The 23631-nt window shown below is 52.4% G+C and overlaps 13 protein-coding genes across 13 annotated transcripts; 9 read left to right on the top strand and 4 right to left on the bottom strand.

Annotated features, from left to right (window-relative positions):
- Nucleotides 1-28: 28 nt before the first annotated feature.
- On the top strand, nt 29-970 carry SNOG_03945 (hypothetical protein; the record flags this gene model as incomplete). Its single annotated transcript, XM_001794437.1, has 2 exons — nt 29-527; nt 669-970. 2 exons carry the CDS (start codon nt 29-31, stop codon nt 968-970), a joined length of 801 nt encoding a protein of 266 aa, XP_001794489.1.
- Nucleotides 971-1545: 575 nt separating this feature from the next.
- On the bottom strand, nt 1546-2155 carry SNOG_03944 (hypothetical protein; the record flags this gene model as incomplete). Its single annotated transcript, XM_001794436.1, has 3 exons — nt 1546-1792; nt 1904-2055; nt 2084-2155. 3 exons carry the CDS (start codon nt 2153-2155, stop codon nt 1546-1548), a joined length of 471 nt encoding a protein of 156 aa, XP_001794488.1.
- A 541-nt stretch (nt 2156-2696) lies between these two features.
- SNOG_03943 (hypothetical protein) lies at nt 2697-4409 on the top strand (the record flags this gene model as incomplete). Its single annotated transcript, XM_001794435.1, has 3 exons — nt 2697-3498; nt 3560-3821; nt 3938-4409. 3 exons carry the CDS (start codon nt 2697-2699, stop codon nt 4407-4409), a joined length of 1536 nt encoding a protein of 511 aa, XP_001794487.1.
- Nucleotides 4410-6521: 2112 nt separating this feature from the next.
- SNOG_03942 (hypothetical protein) lies at nt 6522-7932 on the top strand (the record flags this gene model as incomplete). Its single annotated transcript, XM_001794434.1, has 3 exons — nt 6522-6636; nt 6694-6966; nt 7013-7932. The coding sequence occupies 3 exons, from the start codon at nt 6522-6524 to the stop codon at nt 7930-7932; spliced, it is 1308 nt and encodes a 435-aa protein (XP_001794486.1).
- A 376-nt stretch (nt 7933-8308) lies between these two features.
- On the bottom strand, nt 8309-8917 carry SNOG_03941 (hypothetical protein; the record flags this gene model as incomplete). The annotated part of the gene is made up of 1 exon (XM_001794433.1): nt 8309-8917. One exon carries the CDS (start codon nt 8915-8917, stop codon nt 8309-8311), a length of 609 nt encoding a protein of 202 aa, XP_001794485.1.
- Nucleotides 8918-9225: 308 nt separating this feature from the next.
- On the bottom strand, nt 9226-10421 carry SNOG_03940 (hypothetical protein; the record flags this gene model as incomplete). The annotated part of the gene is made up of 5 exons (XM_001794432.1): nt 9226-9655; nt 9704-10030; nt 10091-10249; nt 10300-10349; nt 10397-10421. The coding sequence occupies 5 exons, from the start codon at nt 10419-10421 to the stop codon at nt 9341-9343; spliced, it is 876 nt and encodes a 291-aa protein (XP_001794484.1). The 3' UTR covers nt 9226-9340.
- A 787-nt stretch (nt 10422-11208) lies between these two features.
- On the top strand, nt 11209-12216 carry SNOG_03939 (hypothetical protein; the record flags this gene model as incomplete). The annotated part of the gene is made up of 2 exons (XM_001794431.1): nt 11209-11313; nt 11362-12216. The coding sequence occupies 2 exons, from the start codon at nt 11209-11211 to the stop codon at nt 12214-12216; spliced, it is 960 nt and encodes a 319-aa protein (XP_001794483.1).
- A 319-nt stretch (nt 12217-12535) lies between these two features.
- SNOG_03938 (hypothetical protein) lies at nt 12536-13544 on the bottom strand (the record flags this gene model as incomplete). The annotated part of the gene is made up of 2 exons (XM_001794430.1): nt 12536-12589; nt 12645-13544. 2 exons carry the CDS (start codon nt 13542-13544, stop codon nt 12536-12538), a joined length of 954 nt encoding a protein of 317 aa, XP_001794482.1.
- Nucleotides 13545-13686: 142 nt separating this feature from the next.
- On the top strand, nt 13687-14324 carry SNOG_03937 (hypothetical protein; the record flags this gene model as incomplete). Its single annotated transcript, XM_001794429.1, has 2 exons — nt 13687-14122; nt 14173-14324. The coding sequence occupies 2 exons, from the start codon at nt 13687-13689 to the stop codon at nt 14322-14324; spliced, it is 588 nt and encodes a 195-aa protein (XP_001794481.1).
- A 581-nt stretch (nt 14325-14905) lies between these two features.
- On the top strand, nt 14906-17089 carry SNOG_03936 (hypothetical protein; the record flags this gene model as incomplete). The annotated part of the gene is made up of 1 exon (XM_001794428.1): nt 14906-17089. The coding sequence occupies one exon, from the start codon at nt 14906-14908 to the stop codon at nt 17087-17089; it is 2184 nt and encodes a 727-aa protein (XP_001794480.1).
- A 2692-nt stretch (nt 17090-19781) lies between these two features.
- Nucleotides 19782-20479, top strand: SNOG_03935 (hypothetical protein; the record flags this gene model as incomplete). Its single annotated transcript, XM_001794427.1, has 2 exons — nt 19782-20226; nt 20277-20479. The coding sequence occupies 2 exons, from the start codon at nt 19782-19784 to the stop codon at nt 20477-20479; spliced, it is 648 nt and encodes a 215-aa protein (XP_001794479.1).
- Nucleotides 20480-21515: 1036 nt separating this feature from the next.
- Nucleotides 21516-22734, top strand: SNOG_03934 (hypothetical protein; the record flags this gene model as incomplete). Its single annotated transcript, XM_001794426.1, has 2 exons — nt 21516-21609; nt 21641-22734. The coding sequence occupies 2 exons, from the start codon at nt 21516-21518 to the stop codon at nt 22732-22734; spliced, it is 1188 nt and encodes a 395-aa protein (XP_001794478.1).
- Nucleotides 22735-22813: 79 nt separating this feature from the next.
- SNOG_03933 (hypothetical protein) lies at nt 22814-23581 on the top strand (the record flags this gene model as incomplete). Its single annotated transcript, XM_001794425.1, has 1 exon — nt 22814-23581. The coding sequence occupies exon 1, from the start codon at nt 22859-22861 to the stop codon at nt 23579-23581; it is 723 nt and encodes a 240-aa protein (XP_001794477.1). The 5' UTR covers nt 22814-22858.
- Nucleotides 23582-23631: the final 50 nt, after the last annotated feature.

Below are 23631 nucleotides of genomic sequence, written 5' to 3'. Positions count from 1 at the left end.
TATAGCACCCGCCCAGCATTCGACCACCATGGCGCACTCGCAAAGACCCAGGATGCAGTCTTCGGGAATTTCGACCTTGAACCTCAACAAGACGGCACGGCCAGGCCTTGAACGTGCTCCTACCTCGACAAATCTCACCAGGCCGCTGCCCATCCATCGGCTCGACGGCAAAGTGGCTTTCATCACGGGCGGTGGTGGAAAAGTTGGTGTTGAAACAGCAGGGCGTCTGCTCATCGAGGGCGCAAATGTAGCTCTAATCGACATCAACCAGCAATCACTCGAAGTAGCGGTGCCTGTGCTCAGGGCTGCAATCCCTACGGGCGTGCCGTTGGAAAGCAGATTGTTGACCATCGCGGCTGATGCCACCAACGAGTCAGACGTCGAGGCGTGTGTAAAGAAGACGGTCCAGCGATTCGGGAGACTGGATTGTGCTCTACTCAACGCAGGGGAGAGGGATGACAGTAAAAGCCTCTTCGACACGACGGCAGAAGACTTCGAGAGCATCATGACCACCAACGCAAGGTCAGGTAGGCTTTACTCTAGTCCACTAGACATGCACAAAACCCATGTTAACATCAGCACAGCTTTTCTTGGCCTAAAACACGTCGCCAAAGTCCTTCGCGACCAGGGCCAGGGCGGCTCTATCATACTAAGATCTAGCATTGCAGGCCTACGAGGCTTCCCTGGCCTCATCTCTTATTCCTCAAGCAAATTTGCACTTCGCGGCATCGCCCTTACAGCAGCTGAAGAACTTGGCGAATTTGATATCCGCGTCAACACGATCCACACTTCCATTATTGATTCTGGTCCTGGTTTCAAGGAGGGATGGACCCAGGAGAGGCTGGACGAGCTGAAAGGAGAGACTGCTCTCGGACGCTTCGGTCGCCCAGATGATGTCGCGAATGTAGTCGCGTTCCTGGCCAGCGAAGACAGCAAGTTTATGACAGGAGGTAAGACTTTTTTTACTTGAACTACATCGCATAGACTGACCACAAACTAGGCCACTTGAAGATAGACGGTGGATGTGTCAGTGTCTAGAGTGTCGAGCCTGTCGCTGGACGACGTTTGGGAGGGATTTTCGTCGCATATTTTGGAGTTCAATGCATCATGAAGGCCGCATCGGATGAACAAGGGCAGGATAGAATTAGAAACGATTTTACGAGTACAACAATTACGGTGCCAGATCGGCTCCCTCTACAAACGCCGGGGAATAAGATATGATATGTGCCTTGGGCAGATAATGTTCCTTTTGTAAACATCATGGGCAAGGTGCAGGCGTGCACAGATCGTCAACGGCTTGGATCATACGTGTGTAGCAATCTGAACGTTAATACATGAGTAGGACTCATTGTGGGCCCGCCACACTGCTGCGACAGTCCCCAACTGCTCTCCACCACTGCCATGCGGATGCCCCATGGGTCTTTGCCTTTGCTGCAGAATAAGCCGGTCCAACCATCAGGCGTTTCATTCCCTCGAATCAAGCATCTTTAGTCCCACATGTAACGGAAGTTTTACGGCCCCGAGTGATTGCCAACTGCCTACACCTCACCTTTGTTCGCCGATGGAGACCGGTCCTTGGGCCTTGGCTGCAACGCTCCGTGCAGACGGGTTGCGAAAGACGGACCAAAAGCTGACGACAAACATTGCAGGCACAACAGAGCGGGCCTTGCGGCATTTCTTGAAGAACCGGAACGTTTGACGGAAGAGGCATGGAAGACGTGTTGAGGCTGCACAGGCCTGGGAAGATTCCACTCTTCTCCACTCGCCGCGTTCATCTTGTTGCAAACCAAGGCTGTCGGCGAGCGATCAAAGTCATGTACTATGTAGAGGGAGTCGTCGAGCTATACTCTACCCCTTATTGATATTTGACGTCCAAGGTCCGCCAATTGCTTACCATACACACCTTGATGGGATCACGTTGACGATTGCTTGGGTCAACGGGATGTGCATCATCGAAAGAAGCTTCGCATGCCCGAGAACACGGTTCGCAACCGAGTTTTGTGCCAAAAGACGATGCGTATTCCTTCCGACGCGTGCAATGTCGGCTGCGGTGCGCTATTGGCTTGTAGCGCGAATAACTTACACCTGTGGACGGATATCGGACAGTAGCGTCTTGGCCCCTCGAATCGCGTTCAGCTTCCCCACAAGCCATCATCTTGGAGAAGCTGTCCGTGTTGCAACGACAAGCCGCTACTGTGTTTTTTGGAAACACAAACGAGGACTGTTGGCTGCAGGCAAGACGCGGCCAAGACTGCACGGTCTCGTCTCCCAGTTTCGCAGTGTCGGCGCGGCGCAAATGACGTACAGGTCAAAGACGAATGCTCGGCGCAACGCTGGGCATTGCAGCATTAGTGAAAGTGGAGCACCATGGCGATGGCACATAAACATAAAGGGAGCTCACAAGAAGTCGGCCACGTTTGGACTCAGCTCTTGCGAGTACCATTTCTTGACACAAACAACTCCTTCAAGATGGGTTTGGGTCAAGTGTATGCAGATGATTGCTGAATTACAGAATGTTCGCTGATGATTTCCAGGGCTATCAAGGTGCGCGGTGCCGAATGCGGTATCGAGGCCATCCTGTTGGGAAGTGTGACTTCCATTGGAGGATTTTTGTTTGGATATGACACAGTAAGCTTTGTGTGCTCTGGTAGCCACATCCTTTCAGGAACTGACAGGATCAGGGACAAATCTCATCCATGTTGATTTTCCCGGACTTCATCAATCGCTTTGGCCAACAACAACCAGATGGAAGTATTGCTTGGGACAGCACGATCCAGTCCCTGGTCGTTTCCACCATGTCTCTCGGAACCCTTGTCGGAGCTCTTGCAGGCTCATACACTGCTGATTGGTGGGGTCGTCGAAAGAGTCTGAGTTTTGGCGTGGCCATCTTCGTCATTGGTAACATCATCCAAATCACCGCCATGTACTCGTGGGTTCATCTCATGATAGGCCGTATTGTGGCCGGTCTCGGTGTGGGCATATTGTCAGTGGGCGTGCCCATGTTCCAATCAGAATGCTGCCCACGCGAGATTCGTGGTGCAGTCGTCGCTTCTTACCAGCTCATGATCACCATCGGCATTCTAGTCAGCAACGGCATCAACTATGGCGTACGCGACAGTCCAGGTGACGACACGGACGCTTCCTGGCGGATCGTCATTGGCATGGGTATCGCTTTCTCTTTGCCCTTGGGAGCTGGCATTCTTGTCGTACCAGAATCACCCAGATGGCTTGCTGGACGCGGCCGTTGGGAGGACGCACGGATGGCTCTTGCTCGACTACGCGGCCGGAAAGCGGACCCCAATCATGAGCTTGTCAACGACGATTTCAACGAGATGAAAGCAACCATCGAGGAACAAAATAAAGCTGGTCGAGGCACTTGGAAGGAATGCTTCACTGGTCAGCCCTCCGGCATACCGCGACTCGTGTACCGTACACTCCTCGGCTGCGCCCTGCAATTCTTTCAGCAATGGACTGGCGTCAACTACTTCTTCTACGTTAGTTTGGCGATCCTACGAATGTGACAGAACACCGCTAACTTTCTTTTAGTATGGCGCCACAGTCTTCAATGCTGCTGGTATCGAGGACCCAATCCAGACGCAACTAATCCTTGGTGCAGTCAATGTGGCCATGACTATCCCTGGCCTCTACTTGATCGAGCGACTCGGTCGGCGACTTCCACTCATCGTTGGTGGTCTTTGGCAAGCGGTATGGCTTCTTGTATTTGCCGTTATCGGGATTGTACGGCCTCCGGGTGAGAATCCATCTTCTGGAGTGGTCATGATTGTCAGCGCATGCATGTTCATCGCTTCGTTTGCCTGCACGTGGGGACCATTTGTTTGGGTTGGTAAGTGATTGAAGGTGTCAACTCTTGAACCAGGAAACTAACTTAACCATAGTCATTGGGGAAATATTTCCGCTTCGTGTGCGTGCGAAGCAGGCGTCTCTTGCAACTGCTTTCAACTGGCTTGGTAGGTCGTTTCTACCAGCTCATCAGAAAAGCACTAACTTTCCAAGGCAACTTCCTCCTCGCTTTCCTCACTCCCTACGCTAATGAAGGCATCGGCTATTCGTTTGGCTTTGTGTTCTTCGCATGCAACTTCATCGCAGCTGGTATTGTCTACTTCTTCGTCTTCGAATCTAGAGCGTTGTCTCTAGAATCCGTGGACATGATGTACTCTGACGGTAGCATCAAACCGAGGGCTAGCAAGAAATGGGTGCCGCCGGGCTATATCAATCGCCTGGAACGAGATGAGACATATTGGCATCGTCCCAGTCAAATGGAGAACACGCAACCCTCCAACTTGCCTGCAAACTCGATGGATGAGAAGCACTATGACAAAGATGACACTTCACCAGAACGCGGCATGTCTGTGCATCGTGAGCACGCTGCTAGCGATGTGAGGATGTAGTCACTCTGTCATTGTGCTAGTTGGAGGTGATCTCCGATGACGTGTTCCACAAATGAAACCCGTCTATACTGCTACAGATTTGGAGCTTTTTTGTCGTTGGTATTTGTTGCGAACGGTAGATATGAAATGCAGCGCTTTGCGATCCTGATTGGCTATGATGTGAAGCTGCGTTCTGAAAACCTGCCGGCACAGCCGCAAAACCTTATGTTTTACTAAGTTTAGCGTGACGTGGCGCATGCGTTGCCCCAGGGCAACGCGTCAGCTGGCTCACCCTTCACTTATACAGAGCAACGTTGAAGCCACAACTCACTGTCATTCATAGATTTCAGACCTGTGACCATCGTTAATTGTTTCTCTTCCTTAAAGCATGCCACCAGCAATCCTGCCACCCGCGCGAGCGACAGTAGGCAAGCTAGCGCGCCGAGTACTCGTTACCACAGCGCCAGCGCTCGCCTCCAATCACTTAGAGCGCCGTAATCTCAGTGTTAACCATACGCAAGGTGTCACTTTGGGTGTCATCTGCGCATATGTTGTCGTGATTGCTTTGCTATGGAATCTGCCGTACGTGCACGTTGCAAGCCATCATCGAGCATCTTCCTAACTCTGGCAGATACGTCCGCTGGGTGCTGTGGCCCTTCAAGGTACGAGGCTTGCCCTTCAATGATACAAGACCTCATGAGCCAACCGAAATTCTCACAGATGCTTGTGATTGCTTTCCATGAATTCGGTCACGCGATCACGGCGTGTTGCACTGGCGGCCGCGTTGAATCGATATCTCTTGATCCGCATGAAGGCGGTGTGGTAAGAACCAAGCCTATCATATGGTAACATACATAGCTAACGTTCGCCCTTGACCCACATGCGTGGAGGAAAGCAGTTCATTACCCTGCCTGCAGGATATCTCGGGTCCAGCCTAATGCGGAGGCGTTGCATTATCTTTTGCGGCTTCAACTATAGTTGCGAGTAAAGTCGCAAGTATTGTCCTGGGGGTCTGCTTTCTGCTTACATTGTGGTGGGCTAGAAAGGACTGGCTAACAATCGTGACAATTCTCATGGCTGTTGGCTTATTGATCGCTTTCTGGTTCATAAAGCATGGCGAAGCTCTGCGATTCATGGTCGTCTGTCTCGCGAGTTCTAACTACCTGTAAATCAATACTGACGGAGTGATAGCTCTTCATTGGTGTCATGTCATCCTTGTACAGCGTCTGGGATATATGTGATGATTGGTAAGCAACAACTCTAGATAATTCTTGTAATGCCAGTTTGCTGACTTCTGTGCAGTAAGTTGAACCTCGACCCCGATCTGAGTAATCCCCTTCAGACAGCAACGCAGCTTAAAGTACTGCTATAAGTGCAATCTTGTCTGAAATTTTTGGGTTATAACGTCTGCTAACTTGGGCTTCTTCCTAATCAGTGGTACTGCGGAAGGTCAATTCATCTGACGCGAGTGTTTTTGCCAAACGCTACGGTGGCTCTTCACAGTGTTGGGGTGTTCTTTGGTCACTCATATCTTTGGTCTTTATGGTTGCTGGGATTCTAGCCGGGCTGGCAGCGTTCAAACAGAGCTTCGAACAGCAGGAAAAGGACAGCAATGGTTTTATCCCTACGATGATCAAGATCTAACTGACCTTGATAAGAGCATGACACTAAAGTAGTGCCCGCGTTTATTGTCGTGCCTTCTTGGGAACCGATACGCAGGAATGCCACGGGGAATACAAAAAAACCTTACATGTCATAGTAGCTGGTACATCTTCGGCATGTGATGTGACAACCTAGAATGTACTTACTTAGATCGCAGCAAGAGAGTTGTCGGGAAAATGCTCGGCTCGGCACTCTAGGCTGGATCACGTTAGAAAGTGGGTACCCAGCGTCATGCCGACCTCGGGAAATGCACCGTTTTTAACCAGCCGTGCACTTTAGCTCCATATGCGATTTTAGTTGACAAGCCAGACCATTGCCTCGGACTCTCACTGAAAACTGGGCTTCATGCATCTGTACTCACGGCTTGCGTGTTTCTCAGCATAAGCCTGTAGCGTTCGACGGGCCTTGAGCTTGAATATGCGCTACAAGTAATGACCACCCACGCACCAAAGAAGGACGGACATCAAGGACATGGCGTCATCGTCACCAGCAACTGTGTTTGCAAGTGCCACCGTCGCAGCACTGGTTGCTCAGTCTGCACCTGCACAAGGTGCTGTTGACTCGGCAGGTGCAGGTATAACAGGAGGTATGTGAATGTGTGTGTGCACTCGCTGAATTACAAACTAACAGACCTGCGTCAAAGGTTACACGGGCGACTCTCTCAGCCTCAAAATCATCATTGCGTTCTTTCTCGGTCTTGCATTGTACAATGCCATTGAACTGCTCGTCCTGGTATTTGTTACGTTCCAACGATACCACGGCGTTTATTTTTGGAGTATGCTTGCCGCTGCTGCCGGCATTGTACCCTACTCTCTTGGGTTCATAATCAAATTCTTCCAACTCTTGGATCCAAATCAAGATGTTGGTTATGTTGCTGTATTCTTGCTGACCATTGGATGGTATCCCATGGTAACCGGTGAGTAAGACCCCCCAAAACTCATTGTGATCGCTGACCACCATAGGCCAATCTGTCGTCCTCTGGTCACGCCTTCATCTCCTCAGCAATTCGCGCCGCGTTCTACGCTGGACCCTATGGATGATCATTATCGATGGTGTCGTCTTGCACTCGGTCACTACTGTTCTGACTTTTGGATCTAATAGCAACTCTCTACAACCAAAAACACTGGATCGGTTCGTCCGCGGCTACAGTATCATGGAGAAAACGCAGATGGTGGGATTTTTCATTCAAGAGGTCATACTCTCTGCCATATATATTCGAGAGGCTATCAGGATGCTGAAAATGTCTGAGGCTGCTCACGACGACAATCAAAGCTTTGATGATGGTACTGGACAAGGTCATGTGAGGAATTCGCATGTTCGAAAGACCATGTATCAACTACTTGCGATCAACGTCATCATCATTTCCATGGATCTCGCTTTGTTGGGCGTCGAATTCGCGAATCTATACCTGATTGAGACAACGCTGAAGGGCGTCGTGTACTCCATCAAGCTGAAGTTGGAGTTCGCGGTTCTTGGTAAACTGGTGCAATTTGTGCGGAATCGTGCAGCCTCTAGTGATCCTTCCGACCCACGGCAACCTAGCACTATCCACGAACGAAGAGGTACAGCTGCCGGCGCAGCTCTCGAGAAGACAGAGACGAACAGGACAGGTAGGACCAATAACAGCAGTGCGATCGCGCATTCTACTCCTCTCGCCATTGCTGTGCAGAACAGCACGAGGTCGCAACGGTTTCCGGATTTTGTTGATGCAGAAAGGGTCAGTTCAGATGTGACCCATGCACAGCAAAGAGAAGGTGGTGATGATGAGACCGACTCTCGATGGGAGACAAGGACGCACGATAGGGACCACTGGAGAAGGAGAACGAAGGCTAGTCGAGGGAGCTGGATAGATGAGGAGATGGATAAGCACAACATCGGATGAAGATACGCCTAGCAATTGAAGCATGAATTGCAAGAATAACTAACCTACATGTATTCAGAACACGACAGTTGCTATCATGCTTCTCTCTGAGGACGGTCGCCTTTGTAAAAGCCGTATATGGTCCCTGTAAACAGCTTTTCAAAGACAGTACCCTACTAGAGTGGCCCGCATGTGTACCATCATCTTTTTTGAACGACCGATCGTATCGTGTGCGCTTGTAAACACGCAGCCCAGCATGTAAGCCAGCAGTAGCGTTAACGATGGCCATAGGTATGCAGAAGCGACAGTAATCGCGAGCCACAATTGGAGATGGAAAAGAGACCCGTGATTGCTTCCCATTTCATCTCTCGTGGCAAAAGGTGAGGCGACCAGGTCTTCAGCATGAGGGTTTCTGCTTATTGGCTTCATCCAGCGCCCCGACCTTCACTGGATCTTCTGCCTCATGATCCTTTAGCTGATCCTGTACTTCAGATGGAAAATCTCCCTCGACGATGCCAAAAACACCGACGTCACTGCGACCCATGCCGCCGCCCTTCTTTTCTGTTTCCTCTGATTCTTTCAATATGAACCTAGTCCCTCCATTCTTGGCCATGGCATCCTCATCATAGGTGAAAACGCGCCAGTCGGCATTGAAGAACATGCGATTGCAGACGGCAGTTCTTAAAAAGCCCGAATGCGAGACAACGGCGATGACCTTCTCCGGTCTATCGTATAGCGCCCTTAGACAGGACTGTCCGCGTGCGAGGATGGCTTTCTGGGTGAACGCATAAGGATTGGAGGAGAGATCCGTCGTTTTATCAGGATAAGTTGGATCAACAGCCGAGAAATCGTAGCCTGGAAACTCTTCTTCCATGACGGAGATTGGGCTGCCAGTATCGCATGGCTTGTCGGCATTCTCTTGCCAATTGGCATCGGGCATGACCTTGACGTTGCTCTTGATCAGCCAGTCCAAGCCGATGGTAGCTGTTTGTAGCGTTCTGCGCATCGCGCTGACGACAATGAGCTCGACCTCGTTGCCGATCTTGCTTGCCTTGAGGCTCTCGTGCAGCTCGCGGCTCTGCTGCTCTCCCAACTCTGACAGCTTAGGGTCATGGAAAGACCAGTCACCCGCCACGTTGTGCAGAGCCTGGGCGTGGCGGATGAGTATGAGAGTCGGTGGCATGATGTGGAAATTGTATTCAAGATGCAAGTGTTAGCAGATCATGGTGCTTTTCTAGTGTTTGTAGATAACGCGCTAGCACGTGGGGCTGTGTGGCATGACGCAGCATGGCAGCCGCTGAACAAGACAGACTTGGGCATGTGGCATCATATTTTCATATCACCGTTAAGTACTTCATGTGCCGTTCGTTATCATGCATGGCCGTCTTATGCTGTGCAGCCGCATTCGCGACGCGGCCGGTGGGCCCATCTATTCCTGCATCTTCTCCTCCTCGTCGTCATCGTCGTCACCCTCCAGCGACTTCTTGGCAAGCTTTTCAGCTTCTTCCCTGATGTCCTTGGGTACCTCCTCGTGCCTGCCCTTTGTGGGTCCGTCCGTGCTGCTGATCCAGGTCATCTCCAGCTCAAACTCCTTGTCCTTGTTATCGTCGTGGGCGACATAGATGATGCGCGCTGCTTCTTTGACGCCTTCTTGCAGTGACAGCTGGCCTTCAGACAGGTTGAGCTTCTCAAGCTCTGACTTGGCGATTTGTCGGCCTTTGCCCGTGGCTGCGCCGTAGTAACCCTGCTTCCGTTAGCCTCCTCATGCATCATAGCCAGCATCGTGACGCACCCAGTACAGTCCGCTTGGCTCAACCATGTACAGCGAGGGTCCGCCGTGTTTTGCGCCCTCCTTCTTGCCGCCCGAGCCGGTTGCCGGACCCGAGCCAACCTGGCCATCGACTGGCAGCTCTGCCTCTGAATCCCAGCCCGCGATGATGGCTGTAATGCCGAAGGGTCGCACGCTGGAGTATAGGGTGTATGCCTGGGCGTAGCTTCCCATGCGGTCGGCAAGGGACGAAGCGGGAATGGGGGCCTTGTAGAGCTGCCGCCACTGCGCCGCCTCGTCGCGGGCTCTCGAGACGAAATGACGGCCGTCGGGGAGCAGGCCTGAGGAGACCTAGAGTGCCGCATCAGCAGGTCCATGCTTGGGGGGTGGGGTCCGTCGTGCGGTGCTTACAATGCCCATGTTCCTGTCGACGGTGGCTATCCTCTTGTTGGCGCCCGGCTTGAGCAGCTTGCTGGTCACGAGTTTCTCGAGAGCCAGCACCACGCCGTCCTTGCACCGTATGCCGACCGCTGTGCCGCCGTTCTCGACTGCCTTGACAGCATATTCGACCTGGCTGGGTGAGCTGCTGGTGCCGCCACAATTGGTAGACGCGGCCGTACCTGGAAGTTGCGTCCATCGGGCGAGAAGACTGAGTTGGACAGGTCGTAGCCTGTGCCTATTGACGTCTATGCGAGCTGTCAGTCGGGCGTGGCACACGCAAAACGGCGCTGAAGCTCACCATGGCGGAGGCCGGTAGTGTGTGTGATGCGGCGTGTGCTGTCTACGAATTGAGGGGGAGCTCCAGAGAAAGTGCTGGTGGGGTCAAGCACACGATGGATCTGCGCAGCTGGTTGGTGGTGTTGATGCTGCTCCGACCTTGGGAAGGCAGTTGCCAGTTACGCGGAGCTTAATTCTCGACTGGGTTAGCGCTGCCAAGCCCGCTCGACATGCTGCCTGCGTACTGAGGCACCCACGGCTTACAGACAAGACTACACAGCACGCTGATGCACGCAAGCTGGTGTATTGCCGTACAGCGTCCCGCCATCTTGCGCAGGTCGACTTGCCCTCGGCTTGCATTGCACAAGATAGACACGCCCATCGCTGCACACGGCGCTCTGATGTCCACTTTCACAGGCCGCGCTCCAATTGAGCACCACGCTTCACACGCGTGCCCGCCCATACACGACTGATGAGTTGTCCACCATCGCCCATACTTTTGCCGGCAGCAGGAGCATCTCATTGGCTGCACGCGCACTAGCCGCACGATTTATGTTTCGCACCCGTCACTACTGGACTACTGGATGGTGGGCGAGCAAAATTGTCACAAGCATCCCGCACTCACGCATGACCCATCGACCACGCTGCACACTATAAAGGAGAACCACCGCACCGTCCTTTGTTGACCCACAGTGCCTCTGATTTTCTTGTCTCGCAATAGCACTCATACTTCGTCTGTGTGTTGCAGTCATCGAGCCACTTAGATCTGACCGTGTTGTCCTTGCCACGTCTGTTGATACCCGAAACCCAACATGCAATCTGCGCAGCCCATGCTTTCGCACTACTGTAACTGCACCTACAACACTCCCGTTACTTACAGCCCTGCCATTTTCTCTCAGAACATCTCTTGCGCCCATGTAAGCTCTTGCTGCTTCGGCCTCGCCCCGCACTAACCATTACGTCAGTGCGGCTCCATATCAACTGGCATCAACGTTCGAGGAAAAGCAGAAGAGCAAGCGAACATGCAGCATGAAGAACTTACACGACTGTTCACTGCTCAGATGAGCCTTTCCCAGACAGCCACACAGCAACCTGCCCAGGATGTGCAACAGCTAGAGCCGGCGCCCAAGCAAATTGTCTACGCTTCTCAACACTACACGCACTCTCACCATGTTGCTCCGACTCGCCCCGCATCCGAAGCGCTGGTAAAGACGCACATTGAGCCCTCGGACCTCAGCGCAATACTTCTGCGCAACAGTATTGACCCTGTCCTACTCTTTCCTTCTCAGCTTGAGCTCTTCCAGAACGCAGACGATGACCAGCGACTGCGTTTACTTGAGCTATGGCGGATTTCCCCGCCCGCTGGTCGCCAAGGGTACCCAGACGGTAGTGACTACAACATGTCAAGACAGTTGTACGATTGGCCACCTACCTCTCTCGCGCAAGAAGAGGCCATGGCAAAACTGCGCTACGAACGAATGGAGCAAGATTCTGCTCAGCAATCTTCGCAGCAGTCAGCCGTACAAGATACGAGTACAATTGCGTTAGCTGATTCGCCACATACGCAGAGTGCAGAACCCTACATGACGTCGGGCTATGAGATGATGGCAAGGCGCGAATACGACAAGTCGGCACATACTGAGGCTCCATTGAGAGAGTCGAGTACATACAACAAAGCCACTGATCCTGTGTACAATGGAGGCTTATGGCAGAAGAATGTTGGAAGCGTGTTGGATATGGAGAACCAGTACGGTGCGTATGCTTATGCAAGAGAGTATGGAATACAGCCGTCTTATGCCGATGAAGAAATGGTCATGTGAGCATTGGACCTTCCAGCGTACTGTTAGTTGAAAGCAAAAAATGGGGGAGATAGACTTGAAAGGATAGCATTCAGTTCGGAGTTGCATTGAGAGCTCAAGCCAGCCAGGATACCCAAAGACCGTTCTCTTAGTCTGCACAATGCGGGTGGGTTCACCGAAATAGAAGATGATTTACACAGCACTACAGTACGCTCCCACAAGATGAACATGTGCCCAAAACTCCGCTCGTAAATGCGTCTGGACCACACCGAGTAATTGTACACGAAAAACCTTGGAACACGTGCTGTCCAAGGTAGGACCCAATGCAGCTTTGGGTAACTTATTTCTTCGCCCGCCCACTGGGCCACTTCTTCCATCCTCGGCCATGTCCTTTCTGCGAGTTTGTTAGCCAGAGACAGGCAGTAGTCACGCGTCAGACCATGACTGACCTGTTTCCACTCCTGGATCATTTGGGGCATGTTCAGCATGGCCTGCCGTCGCATCTCCAATCTTCCTTTGAGCGTCCGCTCCCAGCTCTTTCCCTTGACCTTCTGCCCCTCACCCGTCCCCTTGACCATCAATCCGCTTTCAATTCTTCGCGCATCCTTTTCTCCTGGTTTTTTTATCGTCCAAGGGAGCAGATCCACAACGTCGTGTTGTACGGCAAGCTTTACGAGATCTGCCTGTTTGCGCAGACCAAAGGCGGGGCCATGCCACCGGCCAGTTGTGAAGTTCTTCGAGGGCAGAAATGGGTTCGGGTAGGGCAGGTCGTGGGCGTGTGCGGGGATGCGGGAGTTGCGCGGGGCGGTGGAGGGTATGAAGGGGAGCTCGGAGGCCGATGTCTCCGTGACGGGCGCATTGGGGTCGGACGGAGGGGTGGTGGATATTGTCTGGGCGGTGGTCTGTGGTGTTGCAGCGGCGGATGTGAGGTTTGGAAACAGCGCAGGCGGGGGGTAGCGCTGGAAGAACCGTATTAATCGTGGGGGCAGCTCTTTAGCCGCGGTCAACTGTTGGGCGCTCATGACAAAGGCGGGCGGGTAATGTGTCGGATGCGTCGAATTGAGCGCTGCTGTGCTGCTGTGCTGCTGTGCTGCCCTCAATGGTCGTCGGCATCGCGCCTTCCACGACTTTTGTGCCAAGACAGTAGGCCCAAGCTCGGCCAACTGGTGTGGAGCTCCAGCTTGCCCGCCGCCGCGTACCTGAGCTGCTACCTGCGATACTTGGTAGACATCTTCCCACCATCCAGTTGTCGACACCGCCCTCCCCCACGTATCCTGCACTTTATCTTTGGCGAGCACAGCAAGCTTCGTTGTAGCCTCGACAGTGAGCTTCCACACATCCGCAGCCATGGTAAGCCCCCACGGACGTGATGGCGTCAACGCAATGGCTAACCACAACAGTCGTCACCGTTCTCTATAAGTACGACGTCACCTTGCTGGCCACGTTTCGAGCCCTTCTAATATTTGTACAGATGGCGGCGCCGCGGTTGCCATGGTGGGCAAGGACTGTGTCGCAATCGCCTGCGATCTCCGTCTCGGCATGCAAGCCCTCACAATCTCCAACAACTTCCCCAAGATCTTCCAATACGGCGACGTGTTCCTTGGCCTAACAGGCCTCGCCACCGACGTTGCTACCGTCTCAGACCTTTTCCGCTACAAAGTCAACATGTACCGCCTACGCGAAGAGCGCAACATCAGCCCGCAGACCATGGCCAACCTCGTCTCCTCGTCGCTGTACGAGAAGCGGTTCGGCCCGTACTTTGTCAGTCCAGTCATTGCAGGAATCAACCAGACAACCGGGAAGCCGTTCATCTGCGGATTCGACAGCATTGGGTGCATTGATTTTGCGAAGGACTTCATCGTGAGCGGAACCGCAAGCGACCAGCTGTTTGGCACATGCGAAGGCCTGTGGGAGCCTGATCTGGTATGTTTACCCATGTCAAGAGAATGGAAGCAACGAGCGGAGGAGACTGACCAGCATCCCAGGGCCCAGAGGACCTCTTCGAGACCATCTCGCAAGCGCTGCTAAACGCTGTTGACCGAGACGCACTGTCGGGCTGGGGAGCACACGTGTACATCATCGAGAAGGACAAGGTCACCAAGCGGTTATTGAAGGGCAGACAGGACTGAGGTGGCGGATGCATGTCGGTGCATGGTGCATGGTGCATGGCGCACCGAATGATTCAAGACTATGTATGGAGTACCAGGGCAGGTCGCGTTTGCTAGCCCAAATGCTCCAGAATGAGAACACGACCAAGACACTGAATAGAGATATATGTACCCAGCTTCAGAAGCAGCTGATGAACGAAACCCAGGCAGCTAGGCCAAGCTCAAGCTGTCATGTGAAGCGTTTTATGATGCGCAGATGATGGTGATGTGACTCTGATTTTCGGTGAGCACTGACAGCATGCCAAGTTCAAATACAAGGTGAAGTGAGTGGTGGGTAGCTATCGATAACCCTGGAACCGGCACGTGAAGTGGTGTTGCCTTCTAGAATGTCAACTGCTAGCGCCGCCGTAGCTCCATCTTTCACGTCGCGCTCTTTTACCCTGCTGGTCACCGTACAGTTACAAGCTTCCTATGCTACGACTGTTGCCTGTAACGAAAGCAGCGCGTTCTAAGAAGACGCGGTAGCCCTGCGAATCCCGTGCGCAATGACGGACACAACTCTTCCTCCACCTCCTCCACCTCCGCCTCCGCCGGCAGACAAGATGCCACCTCCGCCGCCAACAGACGTGCCCCCTCCTCCGCCACCGCAAGAAGAAGAACTGGGGCCGGTCTTGGTTCCATCGAAGAAGGCAAAGAAGGGCTGGGCGTCACAACGGAAGCAGCCACCGAGCATCGACGACATCCTCAAGGCGAAGCGCGAACAGGAAGCGGCCGCGGCGAAACCAAAGTTCCTGTCCAAAGCGGAGCGCGAGCGGATCGCGCTGGAAAAGCGGCGAAAGGAGGTCGAAGAGGCGCAACGGCGGCGAGAAGGCTCGAACAGCAGCACAAACGGCGCATCGCACAAGGGGCACTACGATGCGTCGTCGTCGATACCCACGGGTCCCCGGGCTATGCGTCCCGAGGCGCCCTCAGGCCCTCCGTCCCGACAGCAGCGGAGCAACGGTGATATGGCACCGCCCCCGCTGCCGGACAAGAAGACGGGCAAGCGACCACCGCCCGAAGACGCCGAGGCGGCCATGATACGCCAGCGGTACATGGGCGCAGAACAGAACCAGTCGACCTTCTCGGCCAAGAAGAAACGGAAGCGCACGACGGAGAAGAAGTTCAACTTTGAGTGGAACGAAGAGGAAGACACCAGCTACGACTACAACCCCATCTACCAGCAAAAGGCCGAAGCGGGCTTCTTTGGGCGCGGCCGGCTGGGCGGCTTCACCGAGGACGTCACGGAGCAGGGCACGCAGAAGTTCATCGAGGCCATGATCGAGCGGGACCCCGTGTCGGGGCGGGAGCGCGCCGAGCGCATCCTGGATATGGAGCGGCGGCGCAAAGAAGAGGGCGGCCGCGCACAGCTCGACAAGCACTGGAGCGAGAAGAAGCTGGAGCACATGCGCGAGCGCGACTGGCGCATCTTCAAGGAGGACTTCAACATTGCCACCAAGGGCGGCGCCATCCCCAACCCCATGCGCAACTGGCAGGAGTCGGGCCTGCCGGACAAGGTCCTGCGCCTCGTCGAACATGTGGGCTACGCCGAGCCGTCTGCCGTCCAGCGCGCCGCCATTCCCATCGCACTCCAATGCCGCGATCTCATCGGCGTCGCCGTCACAGGTTCTGGTAAAACCGCCTCCTTCGTCCTGCCGCTGCTGGTCTACATCTCGCAGTTGCCGCCGCTGGGGCCCTCGAACCGCGCCGATGGTCCATACGCCATTGTCCTTGCGCCGACGCGAGAGCTGGCGCAGCAGATTGAGGTCGAGACTAGGAAGTTTGCCGCTCCCCTTGGCTTCAATACCGCCGTCATTGTCGGTGGACACTCTATCGAAGAACAGGCATTCCAAATGCGCGACGGGGCGGAAATCGTCATCGCCACACCAGGTCGTCTAGTCGACTGCATCGAGAGACGCATGCTGGTTCTCAGCCAGTGCACCTATGTCATCATGGACGAGGCAGATCGCATGATCGACATGGGCTTCGAGGAGCCCGTCAACAAGATTCTTGACGCGCTGCCCGTCACCAACGAGAAGCCCGACAGCGACGCCGCCGAGGACCCCAACGCCATGAAGCGTGGCATGTATCGCCAGACCATGATGTACACGGCCACCATGCCCACCGCCGTGGAGCGCATAGCACGAAAGTATCTCCGTCGCCCCGCCATCGTCACCATTGGCAACGTCGGCGAGGCAGTTGAAACCGTCGAGCAACGAGTCGAGCACATACAGGGCGAGGAGAAGCGCAAGAAGCGTCTTCAAGAGATTCTCAATTCCGGCGAGTTCACGCCTCCCATCATCGTCTTTGTCAACATCAAGCGCAATTGCGACGCTATTGCACGCGATATCAAAAACATGGGATTTTCTTCCGTCACACTGCACGGGTCCAAGACACAAGAGCAGCGAGAAGCCGCACTTGCTCAGTTGCGCGAGCACCGCGTCGATGTCCTAGTCGCTACAGATCTTGCAGGCCGTGGTATTGACATCACAGACGTCTCGCTCGTAGTCAACTTCAACATGGCAACGAGCATAGAGAGTTACACGCATCGTATCGGTCGTACAGGCCGTGCAGGCAAGAGCGGTGTTGCAATCACTTTCTGGGGCAATGAGGATGCCGATGTATTATATGACTTGAAGCAGATGCTTACCAAGAGTCAGATCAGCAAGGTGCCTGAAGATCTGAGGAAACATGAGGCTGCTCAGCAAAAGGGCGGGCGTAATAAGGAGAAGAAGGCCTTGACGTGAGGGAATGAGAATGGCATGCATCTGGTACGGCGCCTGAACCCTGATACCATGGCAGCATCTGTTCCTTGTGCATTCACAGGAAACTAAAAGAAAATACAATGTCATTTCGGCCGTAGCGCTGAAATGCTTCTCTACATTGCTCTGTCAATTCCCATCTTGTGTTGAAGCTCTGTTCTTCCCAGTCACTAGCCCGTGAGATTACCAATCCTCTTCTCACAAACTGTGTGGTTCCTTGTCGTCCTTCTCGTTCAGAGCACAAATTATCCACCAGACCGCTAAGCACGTATGCCAGCGTAGACATCTTCGAGACGCTTTGCGGAGCTCAAGCTTCTACAAACACAGTCCATCCTAGAAGAACGACAAGTGTGAGACAGATGCCGCAGAGAAAGAAAATAAAAATGGTAATTTCTTCGTTGTGTCGGCGTCGTTGATCGCTCTCCCGCTGCAACAGATAATTTTACCATTGGAATATTTTATTGCTCTGGACAAGTCCCGCAATGCGGAAACTTCTCGCTGGAGGCGTCGAGCTGGAGGTGCTCAACTCGTCGTCCGCGTCGTTGTCAACGTCAACATAAAAGTCATTGGTGTTTCTGCTCGAGGGGGTTGGCTCACTCGAGTCTGGTGGGTAGCATGGGGGAGATGTAACGTCACATCCGGCGACTGGTTGTATCGATTCTCCTTGTCGAGATGAACTTGGCAGGGAAGATGGTATAGACCAAGTGGAGAGCGACTCTTGCGATTCTGAGTACATTGCCGTGGTTTGCTTCAGAAAGAAGTCGAGCACGACTTTTAACTTTGTGGTAATATGGACCTTTGTGCACAACAGTGTGATTTAGCCCCTCCGCATCGATTGCATGGGTTGGTAGTAAGGGTCCTCGTAGCCATAGTGTGGTCAATCGTGACAAGGGCTAGAGAGGGCGCTAGGTGAAGGCATGGCTTGGTGTAACAGACCGCGGACGAAGCTTATACCAAGTAGCCGCATCGAGATGGGAAATGATGCAATCAATGGAATCACTTGTAGGAACCGGCAAAGCTGTGTGAGTTCATTACGTCTCCTCTGTTTGTGCCAAAGAAAGCGTGCCTCGGTCAAGCCATGCCTTAACCTCATCGCCTGAAGCGACTTCCGCACTAGTATCTCCGTTACGCAACACGTACTCGCTGAATGTTTACCTCGCGACAATGGCGCTCATTCTTTTCTGAACCAAATTTCGATCAGCTCAATACAATTTGTGTTACTACTTTTGCTCGAACGATACCGGTGTCTTAGACATCAGACCTGTACATGTACCTTCATCGTTTAAGACACTCAAAGAGATAACAGATCGTGTTATTGCACTAAGATTCAATCACATCCAGATTAGTAAGCGCCGACCTGATCAAAAGCAGAAGCTGTTCGGTCTCAGCCCTTCGAAAGCACTTTTATTTTATTTGTGAAGCCGCACTACCGAAGTTCACAGACGTCCAGAGTCCAAAGCGACACTTCGAAATTAGTCGCACAAGGTCTACAAATATCACGACTTTGACAGAGAGTAGTATGTATTCTGGCTAGAGTATGTGCAGGACTATCGCATAGATTAGCCAACACATGTTGGCGCCACAGCTTCGGGGTCTCAAGAAAACATCAATGTGAACTCAAGCAAAAATTCGACAGCCTTGCCATGCGATTCAAATACGCACCGGCAATATTTCGAGAACACGAGGTCCTTTGTATTAGCATAAATATGCAGCCATTGTCTTGAGCAAAGGGTGGGCTGTTGGGATTGAGGACGTGGGTCTGGTTCGATAAATTCGACAACCAATTCGGTAATCTAGTCTCAGTAGTGTAGTTTGTGGAACTAGTGACGGTTATTACGAGCCGCTAAATGCGTGTGCTTTTCCCACTCGGCCATATAAGTGTACAAGGGACATCGGGAACGAAGATTGGACCACATTGAAAGATTGCATGTCAGAAATTACCACTCGAAGCATGCGTCTCCACCTTTATACTTTCACGTGCGTGTTATAATCTGGAAACATGCTTGAAAATTCACTTGGGCATGGTATACCCGTCGCCTATTACCTAGCACAGTACGTGATGACGTCAATACACAACGTGTGCTTTTCGAAACAGATTCCAGCGTGCTTCCTTCGCCGAGCCAGCTTCAGTCTGCATTATGCTAATAGGCTACTAACAGCATTATCATTGCAAATGATTCTCACGTAGTTGGGTCAAGGCGTGGGATTGCCCAGTCTTGTCATAGACAGATGAATGACAATGAAGCCGGGTTATTGTGATGCCAAGAGATGTTTTTGAACCCTGCGATCAATCTACACAACACATTCAGGTTGAGATCGGGCAAAGTTCCCTTTTGGTGTGCCAAGACGAACGGGCTGGGCAGACGGGGACATGTCCTGGATGCACTTGGCACGACATACAAAGGCCGGAGAAGTCGCTCAACAAGGCTCGCAATCTCCCCCAAAACCTCGCAGCACGCTATAGTCTACTCAAGTTTATTGGAACCGAACATGGTTTTGCCACGAAATGTCCTGACCAGTCTGGCGACGCTGGGTAGTGCCATCGCAGAGACGTCTTATCTCCCGTATCAGGTTCGAAATGCTGGTGTTCCGGTTGGGCAATTGAAGAACATCAGTGGAAGTGAGTTCAAGATAAAGGACCATGCGCACTACTCGTTACTGATGGGTCACAGTTGAAATGTACATTTCATACCCACCCAATCGCAACTCGTCCACCAAGGCCTTGCTTTATGTAACGGATATTTTTGGTGTTCCGCTTCTACAGAACAAGCTGTTGGCTGATTCTCTGGCTGCAAATGACTATCTGGTTGTCATGCCCGATCTGTTCAGAGGGGATGCAATTTCTGTTGAAGAGCAAGAGGCAGGACTGAATCTTACCGAATGGCGCGCCTTGCACCCAACTTCCGAAATTGACAGCATCATCAACACGACCATCAACTACATGCGCAGCGATATGCAAGCTGCAAGGATCGGCGGGCTCGGCTATTGCTTCGGTGGGAAGTACGTGCCGCGGTTCATGACTTCAAGCGGAGGACTGGATCTTGGCTTCATTGCTCATCCGAGTAGTTTGACCGAGCAAGAGATTGGTGGAATCACCAAAGGGATTAGTATTGCTGCCGGTAGTGAGTATACCTGGTCTTGCACTGTAAAAATTCCCAGCTGATCACGACAGCCCTTGATGGATCCTTCAATTCCTCTGCCAAGGTACGCGCAGAGAGCATATTGGCTGCAAACAATGTGACTTTCCAGACGAATCTTTATTCTGGTGCGCCGCACGGGTTTGCCGTTCGAGTCAACCAGAGTATTCCGCAGCAGGCATATGCGAAGCAAGCAAGCTTCATGCAAGCTGTGACGTGGTTCGATGCGTGGTTGTAGAAGGCTGCATGTGGTACATACAATAAATAATGTAGCTAGTAGATGCTGTGGTTTTTTAACAAAGCACTTCGGCCTTAAGTGTAATTGCTACAGCCTGTCCCTTGATAGATAAACCTGCAGCCAAACTCGTAAACTTTGATTCAATGCCTTCAAAGGATGAGCGTATTGCCCTCTGATGTCAGGGAGCAAATATCTCGGATGCTGAAGGTGCATAGAACGCGGAGAACTTCCTATCCTGTAACTTGGCTTGACAAAGGGCGCGGGCCATTCCAATTTCAGAACAGTTGGGCATTGGCGCGGCTCGCAAATATACGCGATTGGTCTGCGAATAGGGGTGACATGCTCTAGCCCAAAGGCTTTCGCACAGAAACTCGGTCTTGATGTCATACAGAATGCTTTATTGTATACCTTTCTACGCCACTTTAAAGCAGTTGTGTTCACAAGATGGCTCAAGAGATGGAAATGAACGTATTGCCCGCAGACAACAAGCACATACTGGTAGAAGACCGCAAACACTCCTATAATGCTCGGCCCGACATGGAACGAGATGTTTCCATCGCAGGCGATGGGAGGAAAAGGAGCAAGTTGCAAATGTTTGCGATTCTGACAGCGCTCTTTGTATGTTGACACGTTCTGATTAGAACCGAACACACATTCTTCATTTTGCTTACGTGATGAGTAGCTCTCGTTGTTTGTTTCAGCTTTAGATGCAACTATTATCGCGACGGCTGCACCCACTATAACCAGAGACTTGAAATCTGCTGCTGGCTACACATGGATCGGAGGCGCTTATCTTCTTGCCAATGCCGTGTCGGGTCCTATATGGGCGAACCTGTCCGACATTTGGGGTCGCAAACCAATCATCTTAACTGCTTTAGCCGTTTTCTTCGCCAGTTCGACGGTATGTGGGACTGCAAAGACCATGGAAGCTCTAATTATTGGACGCGCATTTCAAGGTGTAGCCGGCGGTGGATTGATCCTTCTGGTACACGTTTGTATTAGCGATCTATTCAGTCTGAGGCAGAGGAGCTTACTCATGGGTCTCACGGAGGGCATGTGGTGTCTCGCTGGGGGAGTCGGCCCAGTGCTAGGCGGCGTGTTTGCAAGTTTGGCAACATGGAGATGGTGCTGTAAGTCTCAATGAACCGTGCCGAAAACAAGACCAAGCTGACCGTGGTGAAGTCTACATCAACCTTCCCATCAGCGCGTTCGCAGGCTTACTCATCGTGCTCTTCCTCGACATCCGCCACGAACATACTTCTTTTTCCGACGGTATCAAGGCGATCGACTGGTTTGGTATCTTCACATTCTTGGGGTTCACCTTGATGCTTCTCCTAGGCCTAGACTTTGGTGGTGTCCTTTTCCCCTGGGATTCTGCAAAGGTCATCGCTCTTCTTGTGGTTGGCAGTGTCATGATATTCGCCTTCATCTACACCGAGACAAAAGCTTCGTATCCGCTGATCCCTATGGCACTGTTCCGACGCCGCACTAATGTAGCGGCTTTTTCTCTGGTATTTTTCCATGGATTCGTCTTCATCGCTGCGGAGTACTATATGCCCCTATATCTTCAATCTGTCCTTGAAGCTTCACCGTTGCGATCTGGTCTCCTTCTTCTTCCCTTTATTGTCACTGGTGCGATACTTGGAGTCTTGGCAGGCGTCTGGATCCACCGGACTGGAGAGTTTCGTGGGATCATGTGGTTTGGTACATTCCTGCTGGCGTTGGGATTCGGCCTTTTTATCTCCTTTGATGCATACACCACTACAGCAAAGGCCGTTGGATATCTTATGATAGGCGGCGCTGGATCAGGGATCCTCTTCGAAGCGCCGCTCATTGCTGTGCAAAGCCAGGTGGATCAACAAGAGGTTGCAAGCGCTACCGCAACACTATCTTTCATCCGAAACATAGCCCTTTCGATTTCCACCATTGTTGGCGGAACTATATTCCAAAATTCAATGAGCAATAGGGCATCGGTTCTGCGCGCGGCTGGACTGCCACAGGAGCTACTGGAATTGCTCAACGGTGAGAGTGCAATGGCCAATGTCATGATCCCAGGTACGCTGAGCAATCCTGATTGGGAGCTAGCTGCGAAGGAAGCCTTTGCTTATGCTATGCGCAACATGTGGATTTTGTACACCGTACTCGCCTTCCTCAGCTTTGTGGCGAGCCTGTTCATCGAGGCGGCGCATCTGGGTACAGATCATGTAGAAACAGTGACAGGGTTACGGAAGGAAGAGCCGAAGGTCGGCACATGAGGCCCTTGAGCTCTGTTTTCGGCATAGATGACAAAAGTGCGAGTGGTTGCAAGAGTAGAGTGCTTCAAAAGAGTTTGGTCTACCAGAAAAGCTGTATGACATTGAAAGATACAGACCCTGATGAATGGCGATTGCTTTTGCATTCCAAGCTCTACACAACCCCACTTCTGTATCACGTGCGCCTGTCGGAAACCTACTGGAAACAGCAATCACTTTGCAGACTGGCCTACAACAACCGTCGGATTCAGTGAAGCCCCTGACTAACATGGACACCAGCCAAAGCCCCGCCATGATCAGCCGTACAGCACGCAGAGGTCACGCTGCCGTCGCCGCCATCCTCACGGATATGGACCGCTACCTTCCTTCCGATACGATCAACCGCCAAGACTACCGGCGCTGCCGTACAGTGTACGGACTCATGAATACAACATACCGCCGCATAGATGACTCTGAGCAACCTGGTAAAGAGTACAGGGACCTCCAAGGCCTAGAAGCAGAGCTACGCACCCATCTCAACAACCTCAATGCTGCCAAAGGGATTCCAATCAAAATGCGCGAGTACCTCGACGAGCTGAGGGACGCCATCAATGACGCTCTCGCTCGAGGCATCTCCACAGAGTTTATTTTGGAAGGAATCACCGACATGATTGATGGCAAACCCAATTCACAGACTGATCCGCAACCGAAACTGGCGAAGATGATGCCCGACACCAAGTACAAGAAAGTGTGTGTCGACCTTGCAGAGGCCAAGAAGAAGATCCAAAAGTTGAACGACGAGAACAATGCGCTTACTATGCGGGTCAAGCGCTTGGAGATGGAGCGCGACAGATCGAGTAGGTGGCTTTGAGCCGATGCATAGCTTGGTGCAAACGTTGACTGAAATGTAGACTTTAGCTG

Source organism: Parastagonospora nodorum (assembly GCF_000146915.1).
Source record: "Parastagonospora nodorum SN15 chromosome Unknown scaffold_5, whole genome shotgun sequence".
In the NCBI taxonomy this organism is placed as follows: Eukaryota; Fungi; Ascomycota; class Dothideomycetes; order Pleosporales; family Phaeosphaeriaceae; genus Parastagonospora; species Parastagonospora nodorum.
This window is presented reverse-complemented; position numbering and strand designations above follow the sequence as displayed.